Below are 26,663 nucleotides of genomic sequence, written 5' to 3'. Positions count from 1 at the left end.
AAGAAAGCACCTCGTCTCTGATTGACTGGTCGTTACCTAAACCCTTGTCACCATTCAGCACAGACCATGGTTTCTTTGTAACAGCATGGCTTGGTCCTTAATGGTCTCTGTCACAGCTATGCCTATGCACTAGCCCTGACTTCTTCACAAATGTTGTTTCCACTGTCATCTCCTGTGTCTGCTCTAATGACAGCACATTTAGTAGTTTTATGTATCTCTCAGACAAATATTTTATTTGTTCTATAGACAAATTATCACATGATAGAGCTCTAGAACAAACTCTTAAAATGTGCATTAGATATAAGATTTATAGAGATTTACAGTCTAACAGACTATCATCAACATCTCTCACTTAGCTCACATTTTCCTGAAGCAACTTACGTTAGGTAGAAATATTACCTTTACCATAGTATGGCTTTTTGACATGGCTGTCACTGGATTTGGATTTTCTGTCTTCCCCAGCCAGCTGTCTTGGAGACTGGTCCTCATAGGATCTCAGGTTATCCCTTCTCCCAGCATCCATGGCCATCTTCTCCCGCATGGCCTTGGCTCTCTCTGTCTCCAAGGCAATGGCTTTCTCTAGCAGAGTCAGGTTGCCCTTGGTCATGTCAAACACTTCCTCAGACCTGTCTGAGTTCACTGAGGTGGTGTCATCATCCCTCTCATGACACCCATCCTCCTTGGCACAGCTGGAGAACGTTCTAGACCTGGGACTGAGCTGCTCCTCCAGCCGCATAAGGTTCATCATATCCGAGTAGCTCCTGTCTGGCGTCCTCCCAGGGAAGTCGTCCTCTTGCCGGACATGTTGGCGCACACTCATGTTGGGTGGCTGACTCCTGTCCTGTGGGTTGGTCTCGCTGAGTTTCCTGGCCAGGTCAAAGCACTGGTTCCTCAGGCACTCTAGACTACTTAGACACACTTCCTCATCACTCTCCTCCACCATCTTCTCCATGAGTCCATTGTTCATGGGCTTCCCTAGCATGACATAGTTCATATTTCTACTGTCCTGCTGTGACATCCCCTCAGCATAACTTCTGTCACTGATATTCTCTGATAGCACAACACCATGTCCTTGTGCTAACAGCTTAAGGGAGTCCACTGTTTCTCTAACAACATCACTGTCTAAGTCTAGACTCAGTTCGCTTTTCCGACCGAGGTTTTCGTTTTTGTCACTATCGTCCTCCAGACTATTGGAGGTATTGCTGTTCATCTCTGATTCAGTCCTGGCTCGGTATGCTGCATCCTCAGCAATTTTGCCAAGATTTAATAGCGACTTAGCTACCAGTTCATCATAGTTATCATACTCATCATTGTTGTTATCATCCTTGTCTGTGTCCTGCATTATTCGAGTACAACTCATTTGATGGTCTTCTGCAAAGAAATAGAGAAGACAAAAAGGAAAAGAGAAAGGTGGCTAGACCGTGAAGTTTATTGCTCAAGTCAAACCCTGCTTGGCCTAGAGGAGAACCTTACAAGATGTCTACTGCTGGGTAGAAAATGTAAACATAAAGAAAACGAATCATGTTAAAGAACAGGAGGCCACTTAAGATATCTATTGAGAGCTAAACTAAAACAGCTAAACACCTTTAGTTAATCTTAAAGTTAGCCACTAAATATGATAAACATATGTTCTAATTTACTACCTGCATTGGCTTTATTCAGAGCCAACAGTTGGCATACCAGTTATAGACATCCCATCACCAGCCTTCTAAAAGTTCTTGAACTTTCCTTTTTGCTAACTCTAGAGATTCGTTGTAATCCCCTTTAAGTGACTTACTTCCAATCATATTTAGGCAATATGGAAGACAACCCCAGATTTCTGAAGTCACACAGGGAGGACACTCTGTCATAAGAACACTGGATTGAGAGGCTTGAGTGTGATAGCTTCCAGTCAGTGATTGGAGGCCCACAGTGAAGTGACAGGAGCTCTACAGTGACATGAGGAAGGAAGAGCTCAAAGGCTGCCTGTCTTCTGTCTGAACAATTTGGGCATGCACAGTGGTCAAATGTCTCTGGGTTAGCAGGGGCTGGTTAACTGTGGCACTCACCTGTCTCTCATTTAATTTGACCTGTGGTAATAATATATTCACACATCTCATCGGCTTGAAGAAACCTGAATAAGATGTACTCAACCTCAGAATACTTAAAGTGTTTTTCAAAGTCCATGTTAAGCATGACGGAAACCCTCTATTTCATCAGTACCCATTTGGCTTTCACTCAGAGAGCAGTTGGGATTTGAATCTCTATTCACAACTCTACACAATTGCTATCATCTGCATTGCGAAACATAGATAATAATAAATGAGTTTTCAAACACATTCCCCTTTGGTTGGATGGTTAATGGATGCCATTTCACATCTGTCCTTTGTTTCCATGATTCAAATGCTAGAGAACTTTCAGAGTTTGATAATGATTTGGAGGAATGAGGCATATCGACTAGTTACAAACACCAGCTGACTAAAGCCGAGATACTGAACCTCTGGTGCTTTCGCTATGGATTTTATGCAGAAAAGGTTCATGTTAGCAAAAAGAGATTTGGAGCTCAATATAGCAATAACTGAAAATAGCATCCCACCTGGAGTCAACAAATATTTAGGATCTGACCCACTCTCTAAACAGCAGCATGTGTTAGTTAGAGGGCATCACTTGCTGTGTGAACCAGATTCTGTGTCTCTCTGGACACAAACCTCTTCATTTCACCACACTCTGCCTGCACCATTTTCCTTATTATAAGGGTAAAAATGTCATCAAAGAACAGAAAAAAAAGAAAGAAAAGAGAGCTAGCAAACATAATCACAACTGTGGGAAGGCTAATCACAGATGTACACCTTGCTGTTGACTGGCAGCTCAGCTTTTAAGGGTTAAGGACATCTTGTTCTCATGAGTTTTTGGAAATGTGATTTTTTTTTATTCTTTTGATTTATACACTTTTCATGGGCTATCACTAGGTTGTCCTTGGGAACTACAAAGCTATTCTATCCATACATAGCAACAGTGATATCTTGGGTAATTGTCACTATTATCTATAGAGTATCAACCATGAGATGAATTTTTAAACCAGGATTTAGAAGTGGAGAGTATGTGCCACAAGTTGAAAAATTAAAAAACTTAAACATTATATTTTATTTGTGTGTCTTTGATGATGTGTAGGTACATGTGCCACAACATGTGTGAAGGTCTGAGGACAGTTTAGGGAGGTTCTCTTTTCCCCCTATGTCTAAGTTCAGTTAGGAAAGTGGTCTGTGAAAGCATAAGGTTCTGAATTTGATCCTCAGCACCCACATAGAAGCCAAGTGTGGTGGTACATGCCTGTAATCTCAGCACTGAGGAAATGGCAATGGGAGGGTCCCTGGGGCTTGGTATCCAGCCAAGCTAGCCTAATTACTGAGATCAGTTCAGTGAGAGATCCTGTCTATAAAACTAAGGTGGGAAGTTATAGAGGGAGACACTTATGTTGTGCTCCGGCTGCCATCTATACATGTACACCTGCACACACATGTATACCCACATGGACACACACAGGAGGAGGACGTCACTGACTGTAATAACCAGGGGGGAAATCCTGTCGAATCCCTGCTGCATCTCTAAGGTCAGAAATGACTTCTGCGCTGGAAAAGGACAAGGCCCTCATGAGCCTTTTACTAGCAGATGGGAGGTGTAATGCTGTTAACCCTCCCTTTACTCACCGCAGGATCATCCTCAGGGTTTTGCCTGCCCTGCTTTCTACATGGCGTGGCTAAGGAGTCCATCTCAGCCCTTTACTATTGTTCTATGTCACCTTTCCCCAAGAAGATGAAAAGAAAATGGACAAGCTGCCCTACACAGTATCCCAGCCATGCTGACTCATGAAGCTGAGGAACTAACTGTGAGACAGGGTTGGCCCCTTCTCTGTCTGAGTACCAGGAAAGTGCCAGGCTTTCTCCATCATGTGTAGCAGGCCTGCCTCTCACAGGGAAGTACATTGGGAGAACACTGCACATACTCTGGTGCTCTAGGGAGGCAGATACGACATTAGGAGTTATGCAAGTGGTCTCATCACTCTCGCTGCGTAGTGACCTTTCCGAGTCATAATGAACTCATCTGTATGGCAGGGATAATTATCTGCCTGCCCCCTTCTCGCAAATTCCCACAAACCCCAGAGTGAGGCACACAGACTACATGTATTTCAAATGCCTGGCATGGGTGCTAGTTGTTCTCTGATCCTTTCTCTCCCAGAACAGATGCCTGGACAAGCTAGCCTATTCAAGGAGGGAATCTGGAAACGCTATGGGGAATGCATCTGAAGACAGAGAGTGCTGCACGATTTGGCCTGTCTTCAAGTTACTAATACTCAGTGTCATCTGAGGCCGCGTGAATGACAGCGCAAATGTGGAAGTGGCTGAGAAAATGACATTTAGGGCCAAAACCCTTACAGTTTAATAGAATTCCTATGGTTACCAGTATTTAACTGTTTCCAGGCTTCCCCTAAAGTTAACTCCTAATTATGTGGACTAAATGGAGGCAAACAGGCTCCAAGTCATTAGCAAACCGATTCTAAACAAGCACCCTGTCTTGGCCTTGACTAGAATGTCATGGTAAGTGTTTAGAATCCCATGTCTGGTTTTCCGTATTCAGATAATTTACCAGATTGTTGTCTTTCTGCCGAGGCTACCATTGAAAAGACTCCATCATAACTATGGGTCTTGGCAAACAGTCCAGAATTTTCTGTACTAGTCAAGGACAAGAAATGAGGTACAAATATTCTAACTTATAAAACTTTCAGGAGTCAATATTACTTGTTTCTCTCTAGTGATTAATGTTCTCTCAAAGTCAGGGGATACATTTGTGATGAACAAAGCATTTTCCAGAAAATAAATGCACATGTTTATGTTCTCAGTAAAAAGTAGGAACATGGATACCACAGTGTGCTGAGAAGAGAGGATATTGTGTTCCCTCTGTTGCACTGCGCTTGAGATTAGTCATCTCATAGAGTACCAGGGCCAGGCTGAGACCCGGGCCGCCTCCCAACCTGTCCAGGCCCAGGTGTTCCGAGGCAAATCAGAATTTTCATATGGGAATGGAAATCAGAGAAGTTTAGGTTGATCTACTTCCAAAGGATGAAAACGAGCCTAGAGATAGAGGTGCTTTTGTGGCTGAGCCCAGATCTGCCTATGTGATCACCAGTCAGCTACCAGCCTCCTTGTTAACTGGATTACACAAGTGATTTTTCTTCCCGTGAGGGCTTTATAAATGCTGTTGCCACAACTCACCTCCTCTAAGTTTGACTGTTAGAAATATTTTTATACTACACAGAGAGCAGACAGAATCACTTAGTTGGAAGATTTTCCTAGAATGGCTGGAACTCCATGCACTGGCTTTGTAGTAGAGTTTGTCTCTAAAAAGCGTGTCTGAAATAGAACTTTTAAAATATCTGGTACTGATCAAGTCACATACAAACATATTCCACATACCAAATCTCATACACAGTGAAGAGCAGGGTGTGTGTGTGTGTGTGTGTGTGTGTGTGTGTGTGTGTGTGTGTGTGTCTGTATGTGCGTGTACCCAGTAGAATTCAAAACACAAAGCCCAGTCCTATGGTCTATTTGTCCTTCCTAATCTTTGTAGAGACCCCAAGAAAGGTTCTCTAGTAGCTACTACTCCTGAAAGGCAACAACAGAAAGCCACAGATCACATGTGTTCAAGTGACAGAACTGAAAGACTATACTGGGATGCTGTGCAGATTTGCTTTACCGGTCTTCTGCACTGCCTGTTTCCATAGCAACCAGACTGCAGTCTTCTTGGAAGAGGAACACAGTGAGCTTGGTGCAGACAAGCAGCTAGACACCTAGATTTTTCTCATCAGATGAGGCAGAGCTGTGCTGTACACCCCGTCGGGTGACTACTGATATTCTCAGCATCTGTCTCCTGACTTTCTCTCCCCTTGATACTCCTCACTGTGCTGGCAAGAATGGAAGACATATTTCAGTCACCACATTTTGAGACTTGTGCTAGGGTTGCTAGCTCAGCTAGCCTGCCTCTGACCAGTGTCTTGACTAATGCAATTTAGGTCCTTTTGTGTTTGGGAAGGTGTATCAATTTTTTCATCATTGTGACCAGAGACTTGACAGAATCAAGTTAAAGGGAGAAAGATTTATTTTGACTCATAATTAAGATGATGCAGTCTCTTAGGGAAGAGAAGGTTGGTAGAACCCATAGTGGTAAAAGCATGCAGGCAGGACTCTTCACAACTCAAGCAGCAAAGAATGGAGACTGCTGGCACTCACCTCGATGTTTTACTTTTATTAATTTATTCCAGCACTCTACCCTATGAGGTGCATCCCCCAGCCCCATTTGGGGTAGGTCTTCCCTCTTTCTTAAAACATTTCTGGAAATTCTTTCAAACATAGACCCAGAGTCTGTGTCCGAGGAAATTCCAAAATGAAAATAAAGAGTAACTATCACAGAAGATCAGAAAAATAGATAAGGCCTGTACTCTGGGTGGATAATCAAGACAGCCCTGGGCTAATAGGAAAGTAGGTGAAAGGTGAAATTCACTTAAAGAGGCTAACAAAGGGCAGATCTTGACTGCCCACAGTTCTGCTCACTATGACCCCAGGAGCTCACATCACATAGCCTCCACTTCTTTAGACCAGGCTTTGAGCAGCATGCATCTCCCATCTCATCTTCCTTCTACCACCACACACACAGTGTGTAGCATGTGTGCCATCTCCTTGGAAGTAGGAGAGAAGCTGCCCTCTAGTTCACTGCTGTTCAGTACAGAGGCTTTCAAAGCCTCCAGGCACTGAGTGCATGGGGACAGGGCCCACCCCATGTGGTGTTCCTGCAACAGAGGAGGATATAGACTTTCTTGTAGCCCTAGGTTTCGTGCCCTGCTCCAAGTGGATCAACAGATATTCAGCTGAGCTAGATAACAACCCCAGACAGTTTTTACATGTAAAAGTCTTTTTAGGTCAACAAGGCGGGTGGGAATGGACCAGAGAGGCATGGGCATGTCATAGCCAGATGGTGCTAACTGTAGCCACCATAGCCATGTGTGTCCTGTTTCCTAATCACACCTTACTTAAGTGCTGCTGTTCGCTTTGTTACTAGTGTTTTATATTCACAGCTCATGCAGGGCTTTCTGAGTTCTTAAGGGCTAACTTAAAGCTATTGGAATTCTTCTTACTGATAGAACTTGGGGGTGTTCTCATATCACATTTGGAGAAAGGCAGGCACCCTCCTTGCTATCAGCATGCCTTCAGTGGCAAAGTGCCTCTAGCTTCCACCTGATTTTTCTACACCATCTTCAGATTTTTTTTATTATAGATACATCTGTTAGTTTTTCAGCACTTGTAGATATCCTGAGGATTTCAGAATAGGATTATCTTAAACCCAAGCCTTTCTCCTTACTCCCAAAGCCTTATCTGAACAGCATCATTACGAGGGGCACATGTGCTTAATAGGTCCCAAGCAGAAGAGGTGCCAGCGCTGTGGGATAGGAGGAGACACCTGAGGCGGTGAACCGTGGAGAGGAAAGAGACAATGGAATTTTGTTTCCAGATATTAATGAAATGCATTCTCTCTTGAATGTTGTTGAAAGTGAATGGTTGTTATTTGCATCTGATTTTCTATGGTTAGTGAAGTTTGTAAGGTTAGATGGGGCTTTTAAAAGTAAATCTATGTAGAACATTTTGCTAGTAACTCCTCCCCATACATTAACTGCATAGATAGATTAGAGGTTGGAAAGTTTAGATGCTGCATTTTGACTCCTTCTAAGGGTTTTGGAGGTTTCCATCAGCACGCCATCCTGTATCTGACAGTGTCACCAAAGGGGAAGCTGCTACCTTCTCCTGGGTCCTACTTTTGAAGCTTTTGCCTCTCAAGACTAAGGGTCTTAGGATACAGGCTTATCCCTGCATCCAAGGACTACCTTATTTCATCCCAGGAGTCCCTTTATCCCCATCTGAAGGAGAAGAGGACACTTGACAAGCAGGAGGTATCTGGAGAGGGCAGCACTAGGGCAGGCAGGAGGATTCTGAGCACTGGTGCAGGTCCAGTTTCAATAGTCCTGTCCATTTTCTGCTCTGCAGCAGCTCCTTCCAGTGAGCCTTTGCTTTGTTGCTGCTAAATCCTGGGACATGGTTTTGATGTGTCACACCCAATTGCTCCAAGTGAATTTCCAGCCTCTCTTCTGAAAGCTATGTTGTTTTGACTTCATTCTTAATCCTACCCATGTCTGTACATTGAAAACTTGAGCTCCTTGTCTGAAGACAAGCACACTCAGTATTTGATTTTGTCTGCTCCATGCCTGTGTGCACTTTGCTGTCAATATAACCTTGTAAATCAATCTAGCTTGTAGCATGGCCAATGCCTCTGTCACTCCTGAACAAGGTCTGACATGGTCTAGCATTGCCTACCAAATCAGGGCTGAGAGAACACAGACTAGATCATAACGGCCTATTTCTGACACACTCCTCTCTCACTGAGTTACCTGCTCAGAAATGATCCTGGTTCCTTACATTGTCTTAAAGTTTATATTCTCCTGAAAGGAAGTAAGAATTTTCAAGATATTAAGGTGCCAGCAGCTAAGTTGATCATTGGAACATACCTCTCAGAGAAAGTCTGACCCAGGACACTGAGGTATGGACAGAATAATGGATACCTAGGATGAAGAGGTACCTGTGGAGTTCTAGCAACAATTCATTAACCCCAAGTAAATACTGACATTTCTAAGAGTCCTAATTAAACAGAAAAAGGTAGAGCCCTTGGAAAGGGCACCAGACCAGCCTTCTCACCAAACTGAAGACAAATACTGTGATTGTCACATTCTATATGTGGTATGCTGAGTGGGTAACACACACACACACACACACACACACACACACACACACACACACACACATCACATCACATCACATCACATTTAGAACTCAAGAATGAAACAAAAAGATGACATCTTTGTAGTCATAGAAGTTGAACAGGTAGAAAATGAATACTCTTCATAGTATCAGGGTGCTGATACTATGAAGAAGAAGGAAGCTGGATGGGAATATAGGGGAGACAAGAAGCTGGGGAGGGACCAGTTCTCTTGAGGAAGGAGACTTCTGCAGATACTAGAATTGGTGAGAAGCAGTAAGTGCCAGGTTTTCAAGACTCCAGAAAAGGTGGCCAGTGTGGCATGTGAAGAACTAGGCACAGAGGATGAGAATATGGCCAGGACCTTCCCACACCAGGTCAAGACACCAGTACTAGATGCCTTCTTCTGAACTCTGGGAAGGTGGCTGTGTCTCATTAGTACTGGGAACAGTGGTTGTAGCAACCTCCAGCTAATCCCACTGTCTGGTTTTGCTCCAAGAGGTGGCAGTCTCCTAGGACCCCTGTAATGGTTTCTGATACTTCTCTGCAGTCCGTATTCCATTCTCTGACTTATAGATGAGGGAAGTCATCCAAGGAGAATTTCTGGTCCTTTAATTAGAGGTTATAAGGCTGGCTATGCATCCTGTATTATGAGTTATTTTAGTGTTTGGGGTCCCAAGCTTGCTAATGGCTACTTTCTCTGACTTCTACCCTGGCTGACAAGTTTCATCTGCAGAGCCTATAAACCATGGGAGGCAGGCAGGCACTACCCAGGCAGGGACAGTGACACTAAAAGATGCAGCCCTCAGCATCCTTGCTTCACTTTCAGGCACACTGATTCTAGGGCTGTAGACCAGCATAGAGGAACAAGGCTTCCTATAGGAAACAGCAACCTATAGGTTGCTTTACCTCTTGCTTCTGCCTCCTGAGTGAGTGCTGGAATTGAAGGCTTGCACAATCCTCTCAATGTTGTGTAGTGGTAGTCATTGGCTGAATAAAAAAAACCTAGGCAAGTTTCCTACCAACGGTAGTCACCTGTTAGTTGTCTATTTTGTAAGTAAAACAAAGATTTCTATACAGTGAGATGAGGGAAATTGAAGGATAAATAATTTATAACAAGAACCAAGCCACTTTTAACTTAAACACTGTGAACTCAGTTTCTTAACGTTTTCATTCATTAGGGAACTAAATTAATGGAATGTGAATTAAATTTCATTTATAAGGTTTTGATGGGCTTCTTAATGACACTTGGGCACTGGCTTATCTAGATTTGAAGATTTAAAAATAATAGGATAGTCACATCCTCACATCTCTGAGCTCTCTGAGATAACAATGACATTGGGCAGTTTCTTCTGTCTCGTTCTCAGTGTCCATCTGTCTCGCCCTCTGCTGTTCCTGTCCTCCTGTCTCTATGCCTGCTTGCGTCTCTCAGTAGCGTCACTCATCGTCTGGTCCTGTTCCTCACTTCTGTCTGTTTGTCTCTCTCCTCTGCAGGTCAACTGGTCAACCTAGCGGACTGCTTGCCTACAGAGCAGGTGTCAGTGTGGCTGCGCATCCTGCTGAAGGGGTAAGTGTAACAATCCTTGCCCTTCTGTCTTCAGAGCAGGGCTGAGGTAGGTGGATTTCTTACATCACTGTGGTGGGTTTGGAGGGGACCCTGTATCTTTGCATCCTCATCCCTGGTAGAGACTCTAACTCACTTCTAAGGAAGCCTATGGAGGTATAGGCTGTTTTCTCTATAACATGGTCTACTGACCCTCCGCATCCTAATGTGTTCTTGGCTTCAGCATGAATTCTTGAAGCTACCACTTCAGTGTGCAGTGCTTAATTCTGCATTCTTCTAGGCCAGTGTGTGTTTCTGCTTACTTCACTCAGTCTTTATCAAACCAAAAAAGAAAAGAAAACTCTAATGCAAACAGCAAACATAAAAGCTTCAGCTAGCCCGCTACTCTCTGAATACACAGGAAGCACGCTCCCTGTGTGAGACTATGGGCAGACACCTCGAGACCTTGCTCTGGTGTAGCCTTAGCAGAGAGCACTTTTCCTCACTGCCTGACACCCAGGCATGCCCCTTCCCTTCGGAGCTCAGGGGATGGTCTTGAGCACTGCTTTTCCCCAGGGCAGGACAGGCAGGTGTGACTAGGTCAGTGTTCCAGGTAGGCACAGCCACAGGTCTAGAGTGGTGCAGCACCGAGTGAATGCAGGAGAGATTATCATATGGTCACTTTTGATTATGGCTGCAATGTCACAGTTGCAAACAGTTCAGACTTGTGAAGATCTTTTGTGTCTTGTGCCTGCTTTAGACTGCAGAGAAAGACATGTAAACAGTGACTGGGTGATCTTATTTTATACGAGCTCTAAGAGGCTGGATGACCTTCCCAAGCTTAATGGCCCAGAGCCCAGAGCCCCATGGTATCGTGCTTCACTGTGACCACAGAGCATGTGTGTCAAAAAGGAAATGAACAAGATACACAAAACACACTGCTGGTTCTCGGCTGCGGGCCTTACAACAAGCCTTGTGTGTGACATCCTGTTTTCAGTACTACAGAAAAGGCTAGCCGCCAGCACTTTATGAATGTGTTTGCATCTTAAGGGTAGGAGACATTATATTTTTATCACGTTTTCTGACTTGTCTTATAATACTCACACATTCATGAAATTTGATAAAGTTTATTTTATGATTAAGCAAAAACTAGATGCTATGGATCAGGACTTGTTGTTGTTGTCATGGACTGACACTTAGAAAGATCCTACTAGAGGCTAAAGACTTTCTTATTCTCAAGCCACAGTACAATCTAACTCAGCGCACATGTATTTCCAATATCCCCACAAAAGGCTTTTGTGTATACTGGGAAGGCTAATTTTCAGAAGATGAAATCCACCATATTCTTTCTCCCAACTGTGACCAGAGCCTTCCTCAGGTGAAGGCTTGCATACTAAACACATCATCTCTGTGCTGTGCTGGTCTCAGAACTCATTGCTTTTTCTGCTGACTACAGTAGAACACTGGCTGGCTAATTCTGATTTTCACAGTCTGTCTGCATTTCAGCTTGCTTCCCTCATCAGGGACCTGTCCCTGGGAAAGATACAGAAGGATAATTGGCTAATCAATATGGAGAGCAGCACCCTGAGGGGAGACTGGGGAGTTGTGGGGCCTCAGTGCAGACCGCTCAGCACCTTTATCCTCTTCCCTCATGACCATACCAGCCTCTGCCTCATACATGATCAGGACCTGCGTGCAGCTGGGGACCTTATACAACACTCTGTTTGGGAAAAAAAAAAAAAACCACACCCCAGAAAATCTTACAATTAGAGAGATGCTTCTGTTGGGAGGAATTCACATAGCATGGTCTTTGAGACTGAGTTACTAAAGAGTGAGATCACTCCAAGAAAGATGGTCTCATAGACGAGACCTCATTGCTTTCTAGCGAGGACTGTGAGAACAGGGTCCCAGGGAAGAATCTGCAGGTCAGGACCGCCAGTCCCCCTGCTATTCAGGGACAGCAGTGAAGGTTGTATTGCTCTAATGAAAGCAGCCCCTCCCACTCTGCCTCCATACCACATGTTTTCATTCTGTCTGGCCTTGAACACATGTCTAGCATAGTAGAGAAAGCTCTTAATATTGACATTCAAAGCAATCCACTCCTCCAAATGAGCTTGCAAGGAGACCACACTCATGGTTGCTAACTGATGTGGAATATAGAAGGCCAGGCACCTTAACAGGAGGGGCATCTACATTGATTCACCCAATGATTGTGGGCACAGGCTTGCAGTGCTCAGTGTTCAAGGTAGTCATGAGATGCCAGAGGCAAATGCCACATGGGGACCCCGACATGTGTTCAGCAGCAGCAGCAGCAGAGCATTTAAAGAAACAGTGTGAGATAAGGAGGATAGTCACTTTGTCTTGTTCAGTCTAGACCACGCACTGCCTAGTTCTTCCTGAGAATTCACTTTCCTGTTTATGGGCAGAGGAAACATGGGCTCAAAAGGACAAACATTAGTGTGTATTTAAAATATATATGTATATCTGCATATAATATTTTAAAGGGCTACTCTTTTTGTTGCATGGAGTATGAAAATAAACTATACCTTATATGCATTATCTGTGTGGTGAATTTGTATTTCTCATTATAGGGATCATGTAAGACCTTAATCATAGCATGTGCCAAATTTGCTGATAAATACTATATGGATACAGAGTGATAACTCACTTTTAGGATAGATAATTGTTATTTAATAAGCATAGAATTGGATAGCTGCTGTGAATTTTCCACTGTGTGTTCTGAAAATAAGACTTTGCAAGAAACTAGCCTGTGATTTGTCCAATTTCTAAAAAAAAATATCATTTTTGTAATACATGTTCTCATAGGAAACTCAGTGTCAGAGCCACTTGACTTTTGTGTAACCTGCAGTGCTCAAAAATCCTGGAGATGAAATACTTAATTCTCATGTTATAAATGTCTATTCTACAATTGGTGGGCTCTTTTCATGATAATCTGATGATTTATATAAATGTGTTTTATCTGAAACCAAAAAATCTGCACATTTCAAGTTATAGTCAAGGGAAAATGGTTCCTGGGTGGGCACAGTGGCGCCCTATCAGCACAGACGAACCAAGGCTTCTTTCACGCCTGCTCCTCAGGCAGATGCCAGTTCAAGTTTTCTCCCTGTGCTCAAATCACTGCCCCAACTTCCTCACACTGAACCTCATCTGCTCTGCTATGGTATTTGTCCAAATTGTGGTTTCCACATGGGCTGCTTAAGTTCTTCTCATGAGGGTCTCTGTCTTCCTTGCTTCTCATTTGAAGTCCTGCCTATATGGCAGGAACAAGACGCAGCCAACCTTAGACGAATCTGCTGCAGGCTTAACCTGAGGTTTGGTGATACTGTCAACAAGGAACGTAGAGACAAATATGTTAGGACAGTGACTAACACTACAAAGTGGTAGCTTTTGCATACCACAGGAATCTTGCACCTCTGTGCTTCGCATATGTATGACAGGCTACCCTGGGACAAGTTTGCATTTACTGCTAGATGTTTGGATACTGATTTCTACAGTATGGTAAAACAAAACAAAACAAAACAAAACAAAACGAGAAAGAAAAAAGGAAAAGTTGTGTGCATAGTGAGGATGTGAAAATAGGAGCCTGATGGATCTCTGCCTCTCAATGCCTCTTTTTTTAACATTGTAAGCACAACTCAGAGTCTGATCAAGAAGAATAGCTGTTCTACCAACAAAGCTCTGGCATTCCTTTGATGGAGATTCCCAGGCCTGGAAGGCTATGGAATAGCCTAGAGGGTGGAGCACTGGGGCATCGCTGTACGAGGCTAGTTAAACAGTCTTGGAACACAAGCTTACAGGCTCTTCAATGGAGACTTCTCCCCACCACAGAAGCTTCTGACAGATTCTCCAGGAGGCTTATAGAGTTCATTGACGGTCAAAGATTTGGGAAAGCAAATGAGCCTTTGGCGTCCCCTCCAAAACACCCACAACAATTAGGACCATGGGGAATGAGTCTCCACAAAAGCAGCTTCTGGGTCTGGGAAGCACAGGAGTGAGCGCTTGAGAGGAGCAAAGGGCCTCACTTTCTATGAAGGACATGGGCAAGGGCATACTGGGCTCACTGCAGGTAGCACAGACTAGTCTCATAGCATTTCATGTGCTGAGCTTCTCCTCAGTAATTCATTGGGTCCTTTAAGTCACCTGATAGGTGTTGCTTATATGAGGAGCAGACATGGTTGAGTTCTATTCCTCAGTGGCTGACTGCATATCTGGAACTGCACGGCTCCTTTCTGCAGGGTTTCTGTTTCCACACATGGTCCTACTCAGCATGGGCTAGATGCCTCGGTATAGGTTCCAGGCCAGGTATATTGATATATAAAAATCTGGACCCTATGGGGTTGTTATGAAATTGCTTCTTTGGTGATTCTGTCCTTTGCCCAGTTGCTTGAATCAGTACAGCTAAAATTTCTTGGTTCTGATTTGCTGTGGAGTTCATTATGCAACCAGGACCTAGGTGCTAAAATCAGAACAACTCAAGCCTGGATAGTCACATTGTTATGTATCTCGATAAGACTTCTGAGTACCTTTCAAAACATGTCACTTTGTATATTTAAAAGGTGTATTATCTAAATTATGATCCCAAATAAACAAAACTGAAATATTTAAGTTTAGAAAGTGGAGCAGATTCTAAATTTAGACAAGACTCTTTGTGCATACCAAATGTTCTTAACCCCGAACATTAATATCTCCTGATTCCCAAACACGATGGGAATATGCAAGAGAGTATTTTATATGATTGCAATAATGCCACACAGCCAAGATACAGATCACTCATCAGCACTGACAACTAAAGATACCATTGAGAATTGCACACAGCTGACACTGTGTCCCTAAATATTTGCTTAACTGGTCTCCTCTCTATCTTTCCACACTTTTCATTACATAGGGCTACAGTAACTTCTCAGCAGATCATTAGTGACATCAGCACATTTGTCTATAGCACACTGGGTAGGTAGCATTTGCAGTAATTATTGGCACACGTTATGATGTAACTTGTTCAGCTTCTACTCACAGTGCTCTGTTCTACCACAGGAAAAAACTAAGGGCAAATGTGAGTAACAAATTGTTATCAATAGTGTTGGGTTTCTGTAACAATGTGGGACTGACTGCCCAATAAAGTCCATGCTTCCTGACAGAATGGAGCGAGTGCTTGAGAGGAGCAAAGGGCCTTACTTTCTATGGCTTTGCAACAAGGCACACTCCTTTATGCCCGCACAGAGCAGTATTGCCGGCCATCGGGCTCACTTGCACGATCATGTGGTATGTTCTCTCTAAAGGATGAGGTCATGGATTTGTATGTGGAAGTTAGCTGTTTGGAATTTATATTCTTGAAGATATTTAAGCCCAAGGGACAAAAAAAAAGTGTTCTCATATTTCCATCATTTTTTTTTGGCATTTCTATGATGCAAACCCTAAGCCAACAAAAACTTTAACATCACAAGGAAACCATCACCTCTTTCCAAAAAAGAAGTGATCTTTGGGTTAGGGTCTTGTGCTAACAGAAAAGTGGACACATAAATATCCTCTGGTGTGCATTGTGGAAGCCACCCATGTACTGTAAGCCCAAAAGGTTTGTACTTTGCTTGTACAACTCAACAGTATTCTACCTCAGACCAGAAACCTGGTTCTAAAGACAGAAACATACACCCAGTCTACCAACCATTTCTTTTAAGTAACATCTCTTTTTATTCCTGCCACTTTAACAGTCACTAAGGTATAGCTTTGACAATCAACCGACAGAATCTATCTCTCCAGCTCATATATTAGTGGTTCAGAAGCTAAGGCTGTGCCAGCAGCCATGCTGGAGTCAGTCACAGTGCCTGTTGGACAGAACCACTAAAACATCAGACATGCTAGACTAGTTTTCTTTCTACATTTTCCCATAAATAGTTCAGCAAATTGCCATGACAACAAATCCAAATAACAATTTGATGAAGCCCAGACAACAACTTAAAGGAATTGTTTGAGATAAACTCTTAAGTTCACATAAGCAGCAAACCTAGTTCTGGAATTGTTAGGATGCCACGGATAATAACACTAGAAAATTCATGCAAAAAACTGACCCCGAAGCATGGCCTAAGCTTTGGGAGTATTTAAAGATTACCATTTTCTTCTTCCTCTTCCTCTTCTTCCTCCTCTTCATCATCATCCTCTTCTTCCTCTTCTACATCGTCACCATCTTCATCATCATCATCTTCTTCATCATCTTCCTCCTCGATCTCCTCCTCGTCTTCCCGATCCACCTCATCTTCGTCGTCATCATCCCCTTGCTCATCATTGTCTTCAGAGAACTCCTCATCATCATCTTCCTCCTTATCATCCATGTCTTCAGTACCATCACTCTCATAACATTCGTCTACTGAGGAACTATCTGCTTTTACTGCAAATGGTTTTCGCTTGGGAGCAGGTTCTTGGGGCTGTTTATCTTGCGTTTTTCTTTTTTTAGCCAAGGGACAACCATATACACTGATAAAAAAATAGAAGAAAAGGACAAAGAGAAATATTTATGTTACTGCCTGGATATCAGAGCAATGGGATGCCTTGCATATATTCGGGATTGAGTATGAATGTCACCATGCAAATGCAGAGGAGGAGGGCACTACTGTTCTCTCACACATAGTTCTGCTAATGAAAATGACATGACAACAAGATACAGCTTGTGTTTGTCTAATTGCCATTAGCATGTAACCGGAGTCCTCTGGCTCACTGTTATCTGATTCCAGATGGCATGGAGACCCTAGCTCAGGAGGATGGCTGGGAAACCCTTCTTCCACATGTATCCCAGTCATGTCAACTTCCAGATTTAATCTCCTAAATAGTACTAGATATTTAGTAAATGTAAAGGCTGGTCACTGTCAGTCTTGGATAATGTTAGTTCCATCTCAGCTCCCAGAGAATGACTCTGGGATTAGTGGCAGTTGTCATTAGATTAAGATGAATTTGGGCCAGACCCTCTATCCAAGCTAAGTTTATAGCCTTTCCCTGAGAAAGGATTATTTTTCCAAACTATGTTTCCTGTTTAGTTTTTCTTTTCTTTTAAAAAAAAATCATCATAAAGCCTGTATGTGCTTCAAGAAATAGGAGAAAAATCGGTGTCCAAAATGCTAGGAGAAATAATGCATGTGTCTAGAATGCCATGTGACCTCCCCTTTCAACTGGCCAGTGCAATAGGAGATTCCTTCAGACTTGGGTTGCTTCAAGTTTGGAACTAGGAATGGTGACATGATTACAGATCTTGGTCAGCCAGTGCCATCCTATGGATCCTGTGCTATTCAAGAAATGTTGATGCAAAGAGACAGGTCCTTGCTCCAGGTCTGTGAGGTTCAGTCACACATTGACATGTCAGTAGTATCATTTCTTATTCTTCACTATCCTATACCAAATATCTTAACATCATGGCACTGAAACAATTCAAACCAAATGAATAAATTAAGAGTGCAAATTTCTAGGACAGTATGTGTTTGGGGGGGTACCATATCTAAGGGGCAGATGATTAAATGCCAAGAAGTTGTTATGTTGGGAAGAACTCTGAAGGGGTAGTAAAGTGCTGTCTGGCAGAGAAAAAGACACCTGAATACATATCAAAATCATCTGCAATCAATATGAATGGAAGAGAAAGCACAGTATAGTTCAGACAACTGAAACACAAGCCCTGGAGAGCTGAGAGTTATCGAGGCAAGAGAGGAAAATAATGGGGTTTGTGTGATGTCTCAGGCAGGGGGAGAGCCACTTAGCCGGCTTACAATGAGACTATCTGAGCTTTTGCAGGCAGTTACGGATGCTATTGTGTTTGTGTGTTGGAAAGGCCGTGGCATGCTGCCAGCATGATGAATTGAGGTGAGGGAAGTTGGCGATGGCCAGCAAAGCGATGCTGGTGTGACATCGAGGCCCTGAGGAGGGTAGCCTGACGCCTGACTCCAGAGATACTGCATACCATAGCTTGAAGGAGCCTCCCTTGAACTCTGAGACCCCATGGTAGTAACAGGTACCATCCTCCTCCCCAATGAAAAGAGGTGAGGGTGGGTGCTGGAGTCAAGCTGCAGGGCAGTGTCTGCAGTGCTGGATCGTTGTGAACAGAGCTTGCCTGTGGGTAGGGCTTATCAGTTGAGTAATTCTGGGCAGACGTTCAACTCTGTACTTCAGAATTACCATCTGAAACTGAAAAAAAAAAAACTGTGTTCTTCTCACACTGGTACCTTAATCACGAAATGCCAACAATAAGCGTGAAGAGTTGGGTTTAGTGACTGGACCAGACTAGTTTCTCAGTCTGTGACAGTGTTGGCTGCAGAATGATAATGTAATGACCTGCTACTCTCAACATGTGGTTGTATCCTGACAGCTGTGTCTCCTAATGATCAGAAGTCCCCTTATGGTTAAGCAACCTTGAAGCACTATCTGTTTCTGCCTGATATATCAGAAACTATGGTATTAAGGACTTTCCCAGTTGCCTTATATGCACACCAATGAGGGGTCTACAGCCTCAAAAGACCCAGAGATTTTTAAAAACACAGTTGTTTTAACATATGTGTGGGCTTTGCAAGAGGATCACAGGAAGAAACAGCCTAAAAGAGAGATCTGTCTGGTTCACTATCCCTTGCAAGAGAAAAGGGCTATCAGGCATCCATAAGTGTGATAATCACAAATATTTCTGAAAGTCTCTTGCAGAGAGGTAACAAGTCCAGGCTCTCTCATCAGCGCTCTCCAAGCTTTCTGGAGGGTACTACCTCTGCTTCTTTTACCAATAAAATAAAATAGCTTTTTGTTAAGCTATCCACATTTCTCAGCTGAATTCTTTCTTTTGAGATGGCAAGAACAGAGCATAACGTGAGACTAGTTAACAGGACTCTTGTGCATGGGTCTGAGTGCTTAGGGATGAGCACTTCATAGGTGTTGTGTTTAACACACCTGGGCTCTATGGCAGGGCATAAATTCACCCATCTACATTATTAGGGGATATGAGACCTTCACGGTCCTAATATATGAGTTCATTAAGACTAACAAGGATGACCACTCTTCTTATTGGTGCTATAGTGTAAGCTATATTGGTACGAAGTGTATATATACTAAGTGTAAGTTGTCTTCAACTGCATTTTGGAAAATTTGGGTCCAGTGTGATAACAGTCGAATTCACTGGCATCAAACAAATTTCCTGTCAGTTCATTTTGTTTGTTGCTTTGGTGTTTCTCTATGTCATTTAGGCACACTGAGAATAATCTCACCTAGGTTATATGCAAATTCTCTGACCTCTCTCATTGACTGCTACCTCTTGGTGTCCTCTCTTAAAGGGACATCAGAATCTGAGTCCGGAGACATTTCAGCATAGTTTAGAGACTGACTCAGGAGCCTTTTCAGGTCAACAGAAGCCTGGAGAAACTCGGGGACTGCATTTGGGGTGTGGATCCTGCCAAACTCATGTTCTGTAGATATGGCATCTGCTTATGGGTGGCAGCCTAGCAGAAGGAGAAGAGAAGCTTCACCCTCACATATGCACCTGGAGTGCTGTGTACTGCCACAGCTGGGCTCCTGTCCATCACTCATGTCTTTCTGAATGACAACAAAATCATAGTTCTGGGATGTCCTCAAATTGAAAAAATGAAGTAGAATTAGTGGCAGAAGTACTTGGAGCAGCCATAAAGCCATCCAGGTGAGGGCTACAGTTAATATCTCTGGCTTCCCTCCTCATGTTCCACTTGCAGAAAGTATCCCAGGGCAATTATTATTTAGAAAACAGTTCAGGGACTTAGTCTTTAATCCTTTTTGGCTCATATGGCGTAGCCTCACAAGGTGCAGGCCTTCCCTGAGGGCGCAGTGAAAACTGTCTGGTGGCAGGTGCCCAGTGAACATTCACAGGACAACCACTGTGTCCTGACTGGTGAAGAAAGAGAGTGTACCATGTCCTAGTGGGGTTACAGATCACATACTACCTCTATTGTTCTTCAGGAAGGTGACAGAAGAACCTGTATTATTCTGCTGAGACTGCTTCTGAGCTGCAGCATCTAACACAGTAGCCTCACAACACATGCAGGTATTGAATTAAACAGAATTCGCAGTCCAGTTTCTGTTTTACTAGCCACATTTTAAGTATTCAGGGCTACATGGGGTTAGTAGTTATCATATGGCCAAGGCAGTGAGGCAAGCTCATCATCATACAAAGCATGTTTCTAGACAACCATCAGAGATTGCAGCTGCCTTTCTGGATTGTTCAGTGCGTAATAAGCAAGTGAAGAAATGATGGCTATCATGAGGATGAGGGTGAAGATGAACCGTGGCAGAGATGCCTGGAATTTGGAAGGCAGCATATGATTCTTGAAGCCAAACTTAGAAGGACCTGCTAGTCCTGAAGAGCATAGGAAAGAGTATCCTGCAGGGCAAACACCCACCCCTGAGGGACAGAGCAGGGCTGTGACTTGGTCTCTGGTGTGGACTGAAGGTTCCTTCCTGGTCTCCAAGCACTGCACACCTGAAGATTAAATGTGACTTGGAAATCAAATTCAGTTTTAGTGGTTGCTCTTGCTCTCCCCTAGTCCTATCACTTCATGTAAAATACAATATGAACACTGTAGTTCAACTGCATTTATATTTTATACATAGTAGAAATAAGAAGGGATTAGCAAATAAGTTTCCTGCTGACATCACTGTAGTTCAGTAGCATTACACTGATGGAAACAGTTTTATAACTTTTCCACAGTGTTTCCATTTAATGTAGGTACCAGACACAATAGTAGTTGTGGCCTCACCTCAAGGAATCAGGATCTAGACTCGCCTCAAACTGCCCTCAAACTGTTTGTAATATCTCTGTCCAGAGATAGAACAGAACACTGAAAGTATATAGAGATGGGAAGAAATAATGCTTGATCAGAAATGGAGTTTCTGGTCTCCGTGTCTTAGTCTCTTTATAGCAGCATGAAGCCACCAGTGAGGACCAAGGATGGTTACCCCACTCACAAGCAGCTCAGTCCCTGGATCCCCAAGACCTTTGTCTTTGAGTTGTTTGAATAGTTCTGTGTGTTCTGTAGTGGGCTCTTCTCAAGTTGAGTTACTTGCTGTGATACACCCTCCATGGGCTTGAATGGTAAAACATCAGATTCTCCAAGGCTGGATCCTAGGTTCTTAGAATTATTTTTTTTTTAACTTGTGCTTTCCTTATATAGTTATCAAACATGAACAGAATCAGTATAACTGAAAATGAGTCTAGCAACTTCTCCTTTGTTCATTATTTCTGCCAAAGTCACTGATAAGAAAGGATGGGGTACAGGCACCTCATGGCCTCTCTAGGAGCAGTGTTTAGTAGGTGTTTAGTGGTTACTAAGCTAGCTCGGAGCTTTCTAATGGTTCTTTATGGCCACAAGTAGCCATTTCCTGTGTGGCTTATGACATTTTCATTGTGTAATAAGTAACAAAATCCTGAAGTACTGAGCTCTAGCTCCAGCTCAGCCTATAACATCACTGGGAGAACATTTACTTCACTCATAGATGATGGTGTTTTCTGCAGCTCAGTCCAGAATGTCACTGAAGGAACACTCACTGCATATATGAACACTGTTTTCTTCATGATCCTGTGGGTGGAACTCAGGGCCTCACACGTTGTTACAGTACTGAGCTACATTCCCAATTCACTTTTTACCTTTTTCTTTCCTTTTTATTTTGTCCTTTTTATTTTTTTAATTTCTTTTTCTTTTCTTTTCTTTTTCTTTTCTTTTCTTTTCTTTTCTTTTCTTTTCTTTTCTTTTCTTTTCTTTTCTTTTCTTTTCTTTTCTTTTCTTTTCTTTCTTTCTCTATATTGAGACACAGGTTTCACAGTAGGCTCAGACTGTCCTCAAACTCTCTACCTCTTTGACTGTGACTCCCAAGTAGCTGAAGTTTAGACGTTTATCTCCATTAAACCTTTACAATGACCTTATGAGGCAGGACTCTTGATTCCCTCTTGAAGGGATGGATGTTTGGACCAGCTTGCTTAGGACCACTCCTCTGGGCAGTGTCTGGAACTCCTTTCTATCCATGTCAGGATATCTGACTTCTCACGTCTGCTAATCCTGCCCTTAATTCTTTCTGCATTATTATAAGGGCCATTAACAATGGCCCTTTCTCTACAAAGCCGTTTATGGAATAAGTAGGCGTCCAGGAAGCATCTGCTGCATGAGAATTGAGGGAGTTTGTCTGCTTATTTATCCAGGAAGCATTTTCCTGAGCAATGCATATGATACTAATGTCATGAGACAGCAGAGATAGGTCCCTGGGGGAGGGAAGAATACACAGGAATACACTATGGGAGAGAGAGTGGGGGAGGGAGGGAGGGAGGGAGGGAGGGAGGGAGGGAGAGAGAGAGAGAGAGAGAGAGATAGAGAGAGAGAAGTAGATATAGATAGAGAGACAAAGAGAGACAGAGAGTGAGAGAGTGAAAGACAAATAGAGGCAGTAATAGACATAGAGAAAGACAGAGGCAGAGGGACTATGAACTGCATCATGAGTAAGAAGATAGACAGATGGGAGTGGTGCTAGCTCTCTCATCCTTCTTGGTGCAGGATAACTTGCTAGGATCATGAAAGGCCCTAAGAGAGTAAAAAGTGATAAACATGGCCATGTGTGGGGAATGAATTGGCAGATAATATTAATAGGATATAGGAGTGTTAAAGCATGCGTGGAGAGGTATTAATAATAGTTTTCCTTGCTTGGGCATGGGATGAACAAGCCTCATGCTCAGGTGATCAGGAGAAGGCACAATGACAAGAGCAACCCGTGGCCTTCTCTCCTAGTTGCTTGGCTGGTAGTGATACCAACAATTGATGGGGGTTTCCCGGAAGGAAAACCTGATATTTACTAGCTTATTTGTGGTTAGGAAGAGCAGAGAGCCAACTAAGGCTAGTGCACTAAAGTTGTGTTCACTTGTAGATTTCTGCTGGCAGGTGGCCTCAATAAGGTGGGGCTGGAAATGAGGTTTGGGGTAGACATTGGTGGATGGATTCTGTCCAAGACCCTCATGCCATTGTTCCCAGGAAAACAATACTATGAAACTATGTGTCACCACACACTGCTACCCTTCCCAACAGCATTTCTAGCCAGACCTACTGCCTACCACCCTCCTGCCAGAACACACACAGTACTATGGATGCTAATATGGGAAAGAAGCTGCAAGAGGCTTTCAATGGAGGCATAGGGACAGCAAGGACTGCCAATGCTTTCTGAGATGTCCCAGTTACTGAGAGGAGGGCACAGGCATGCAAATATACAAACTCCTAAGAATACAACGCACGCAGCTCCTAAGCATCCTTGGAGAGGAAAGCCAAGCACCAGGGCTAAGAGGGCTGCACCTGTTTTTTGCCTAGGAGCCCTGTCCCTCTTGTATCCCTGATGGAAGGCTGGCCACAGCATGCCTGAGACGGAAAATAGCATCAAGAGCCCTGTGAATGAGGGAGGAACCAGGATGTGGGTTCACTGGAGACTGCTAAAGGACTCAACACTGGTTGCCTAGCTCTTTAACTCAGTCAGGAGATGTCCAACATTGGCTCCTGAAGGAGCTACCTGTGCTGAGAATTCTAGGTTGGTTTTGAGACTCTCAGGAGAGTACAAAAGCATTTAAAGATACTTTCAAAAGAGTTTAAACAGCTGCATTATTCAATTAAAGAGTTAGAATTTCAAAGTGTTTCACAATATACTTAACCACACACAAGTAACACTAATTCAGCTATAACTACATAGTAGTATATTTTTGTAATTTTCTTCACCACCTTCTGTGGAGGGTGGTTAACAGAAGTTTAGTTTACTTGGAAACTTCATAGCCACTTTTAGTTTAAACTTGTCATAAATCATAAATATTCTAGGCACTGAAAATATTTAATAAAATGTTCAAAGATATATACTTGATTTTTATTTTCAGATTTAAAAATTACCAACTTCTTGAAGTTAGACACATTTTAATCTTTAAAAATGTATTTATATGATACACTCCACTCTTAAGTATATGTTGCCTTGTACAATAATTCAAAGACATAAATAACTGTAACCATTGACTTTCTTTCTTACATACCCTGATAGCTTTCATTTCAAGAAAACCAGAAGAGGCAACTCTGGTGTTCACTGCAGGACCCCAGTGCAGAACTAGAGCCATTTTCTAAACCAGCTCTGGCAGATACTTGGTTCCCTAGGCTTCGTATGCAAATGTTTCCTCCAATTGCTAAAGTTCCATTTGAAATCAAGTATACTTTCTCGAGTCACAACTTTTCTCAGGCCTGTCAGATTTCCTCACCAGCTTTTCTCCAGGCTATCCTAGTTACATTCTAATGGTTGCTTTTTACAATGGTTTTTATTTGCACATAATTTAAAGCGTCAGCTTGAAAACCAGTAATCCTCCACATGTCTTCTTTGCTTCTTCAACAGTCTCTGAGTAAGGGCTCATGTCACGCTCCCTGGATCCCAGTTCAAGCATCACCTAATGGGCTCCTTTGGGAGCTAAGAGCTCCACAGGAGGAACCTCCACAGATGAGCAGGTGCATGGCCAGTCCATAGAGATTCCCATGACCACCACAAAACCTGGGTCTGCTCAGGCACCAGTACTGGCTATTGTACTGATTGTGATTTATTTCCTGCATATTGTCACTGTATTTGTGGATATCTTTATTTTTCTGTGTGTGTCTTGATTCTTCAACTCTCTGGTAGATGTTAGACTTCCATGTCTAAGTTTCTGCTCTGCTGACACACACACAAAGTCAGCATTCTCGCACACGGTCTTGGTTCTGTGTGTCTATCTTCCTGGGGACTCTTCTGCTCCTCACTGGGCTGGTTCTGTGTTCTGACCTCCAGCTGTCCTCAGTGGAAGTCATCTCAGGCTCTGAAGCATGGTGCCTGGAGGAATATATTCTGAACCCTTATCTGAAGTGTGTTTGCTGTATTCTTGCACAGAGTTGTTGGAGCGATTCTAATTGCTAAGACATTTCCCTCAAAGCTTCATTTCTTCCCTGCATTCTGGTGTCCTGTGATGCTTTGCAGCTGTCAGTGAAGTTAGAATTCAACACGCTTTCAGATCTTGCCCTCAGCCTTGGGTGAGCTCTGAGATTCCTCAGGGGGCTTGGGTGGCAGGTGTGTGTGCCTCTATCATGTGGGTCTGCAGAGTGGGTTCTGGGAGGCTGGGGTGAGCGTCTGCACCACCCACTGTTCCTTTCTAGTAGAACCACTACTTGGAGGCCATATTTCCTAAACTAGTTCTCCCGCCTCCCTTGCTTGGCTCTTCTATTTTTTCATAATTTCATCATCCCAGTGAGCTATTTTTTTTCAAGCCTGTCAATCTTTTTGAGCTTTAATTTATTACACTTTTATTTTTATGATTTCTTGAAGTTAATTATTTTCTAAATAAACTATATTTGCATTTTAAGACTATTATCATCTTTTAAAAATCTGCTCTATACCTAACTCTGGTTTCATCAAGTTGTTCTCATGTCTGGCCTCTGCCTGTCCAGTTCCATTCACAGTGAAAGTTGACTGTGACGTCAGATGCAGACTTGAGAGGCTGCTCTGCTCAGCAGCCAGATGTGGAAGGCTTCACTTTTTCCTTTTGGAATGTTGGTTGTCTCTTCAGAGGCTGTTTTCTCAGACTCCAATTGGCAAGCCTAGTCTTGGCAGATGCAATGCCCAGATTCCACAGGTGTGGTCTGTCTATCTTCCTGCCTGCTCTAGATTTCCCATACAATGCCTTGGTGAATTCTGCTGGACTCACTGGAAGGTGGGTCTCTGGCTGACCACTCACACAAACTGCACTGGCTCACTGGCTGTATGGAGCAAGGAGCTTCTTACACAAATGCAGAGCCATCCCTGTTTTCTAACCATTTCCACCCCCTTTCCAGGAAACTCCTAATACTATGCACTCACAAACTTCAGAGGCTTCCTATAATACGTACTCTTGGCTGTATTCTGTACTTTTATGCCAACAGAAGATTCAGCCTATAGCAGGGGCAAAGGTTCTACTGGGTCAGACAAGATTTTCCATCACTTTTATAGCTCTCATATCTATAATGTGGTTGGTTTTCTTTTCCTTGTTATTCTCCCCTGGAACCTTGTGCTTTTAGAAGCCAGATTCCCAGCAATTGTTCACGTGGGGTGTGTGAAGCAGTAAATTCTTTCAGTATACTTTCTCTACCTTGCAGTAGGGCAAGGGCTACTGTGTTAACTTGTGTACAACTTCACATTCCACTTTAGCTTCTATTGCTATCTGGTCCAATCTGGACCCACTATCATAGCCATCCTTTCTTCATCCTTCCTATTTTAGAGTTCCCTG

General features: G+C 43.2%; 1 protein-coding gene across 51 annotated transcripts in view; it reads right to left on the bottom strand.

The window, feature by feature from the left end:
• Nucleotides 1-26,663, bottom strand: part of Myt1l (myelin transcription factor 1-like) — a 395,627-nt gene that overhangs the window by 94,980 nt on the left and 273,984 nt on the right. For 23 of the 51 annotated variants that reach the window (XM_017314969.2, XM_011243819.3, XM_011243823.3 and 20 more), the window contains 2 exons: nt 16,503-16,864; nt 400-1,371 (listed from right to left, as the gene is read on the bottom strand). In XM_017314969.2, the coding sequence (XP_017170458.1) occupies nt 400-1,371; nt 16,503-16,864 (1,334 nt within the window). The remainder of the gene's footprint in view (nt 1-399; nt 1,372-16,502; nt 16,865-26,663) is intronic. The other 28 variants (XM_030246582.1, XM_030246584.1, XM_030246587.1 and 25 more) reach the window with 4 other exon arrangements.

Source organism: Mus musculus, chromosome 12, assembly GCF_000001635.26.
Source record: "Mus musculus strain C57BL/6J chromosome 12, GRCm38.p6 C57BL/6J".
NCBI lineage: Eukaryota > Metazoa > Chordata > Mammalia > Rodentia > Muridae > Mus > Mus musculus.
Note: the sequence above shows the minus strand (reverse complement) of the source record. Positions and strands in the feature narration are given on the sequence as shown.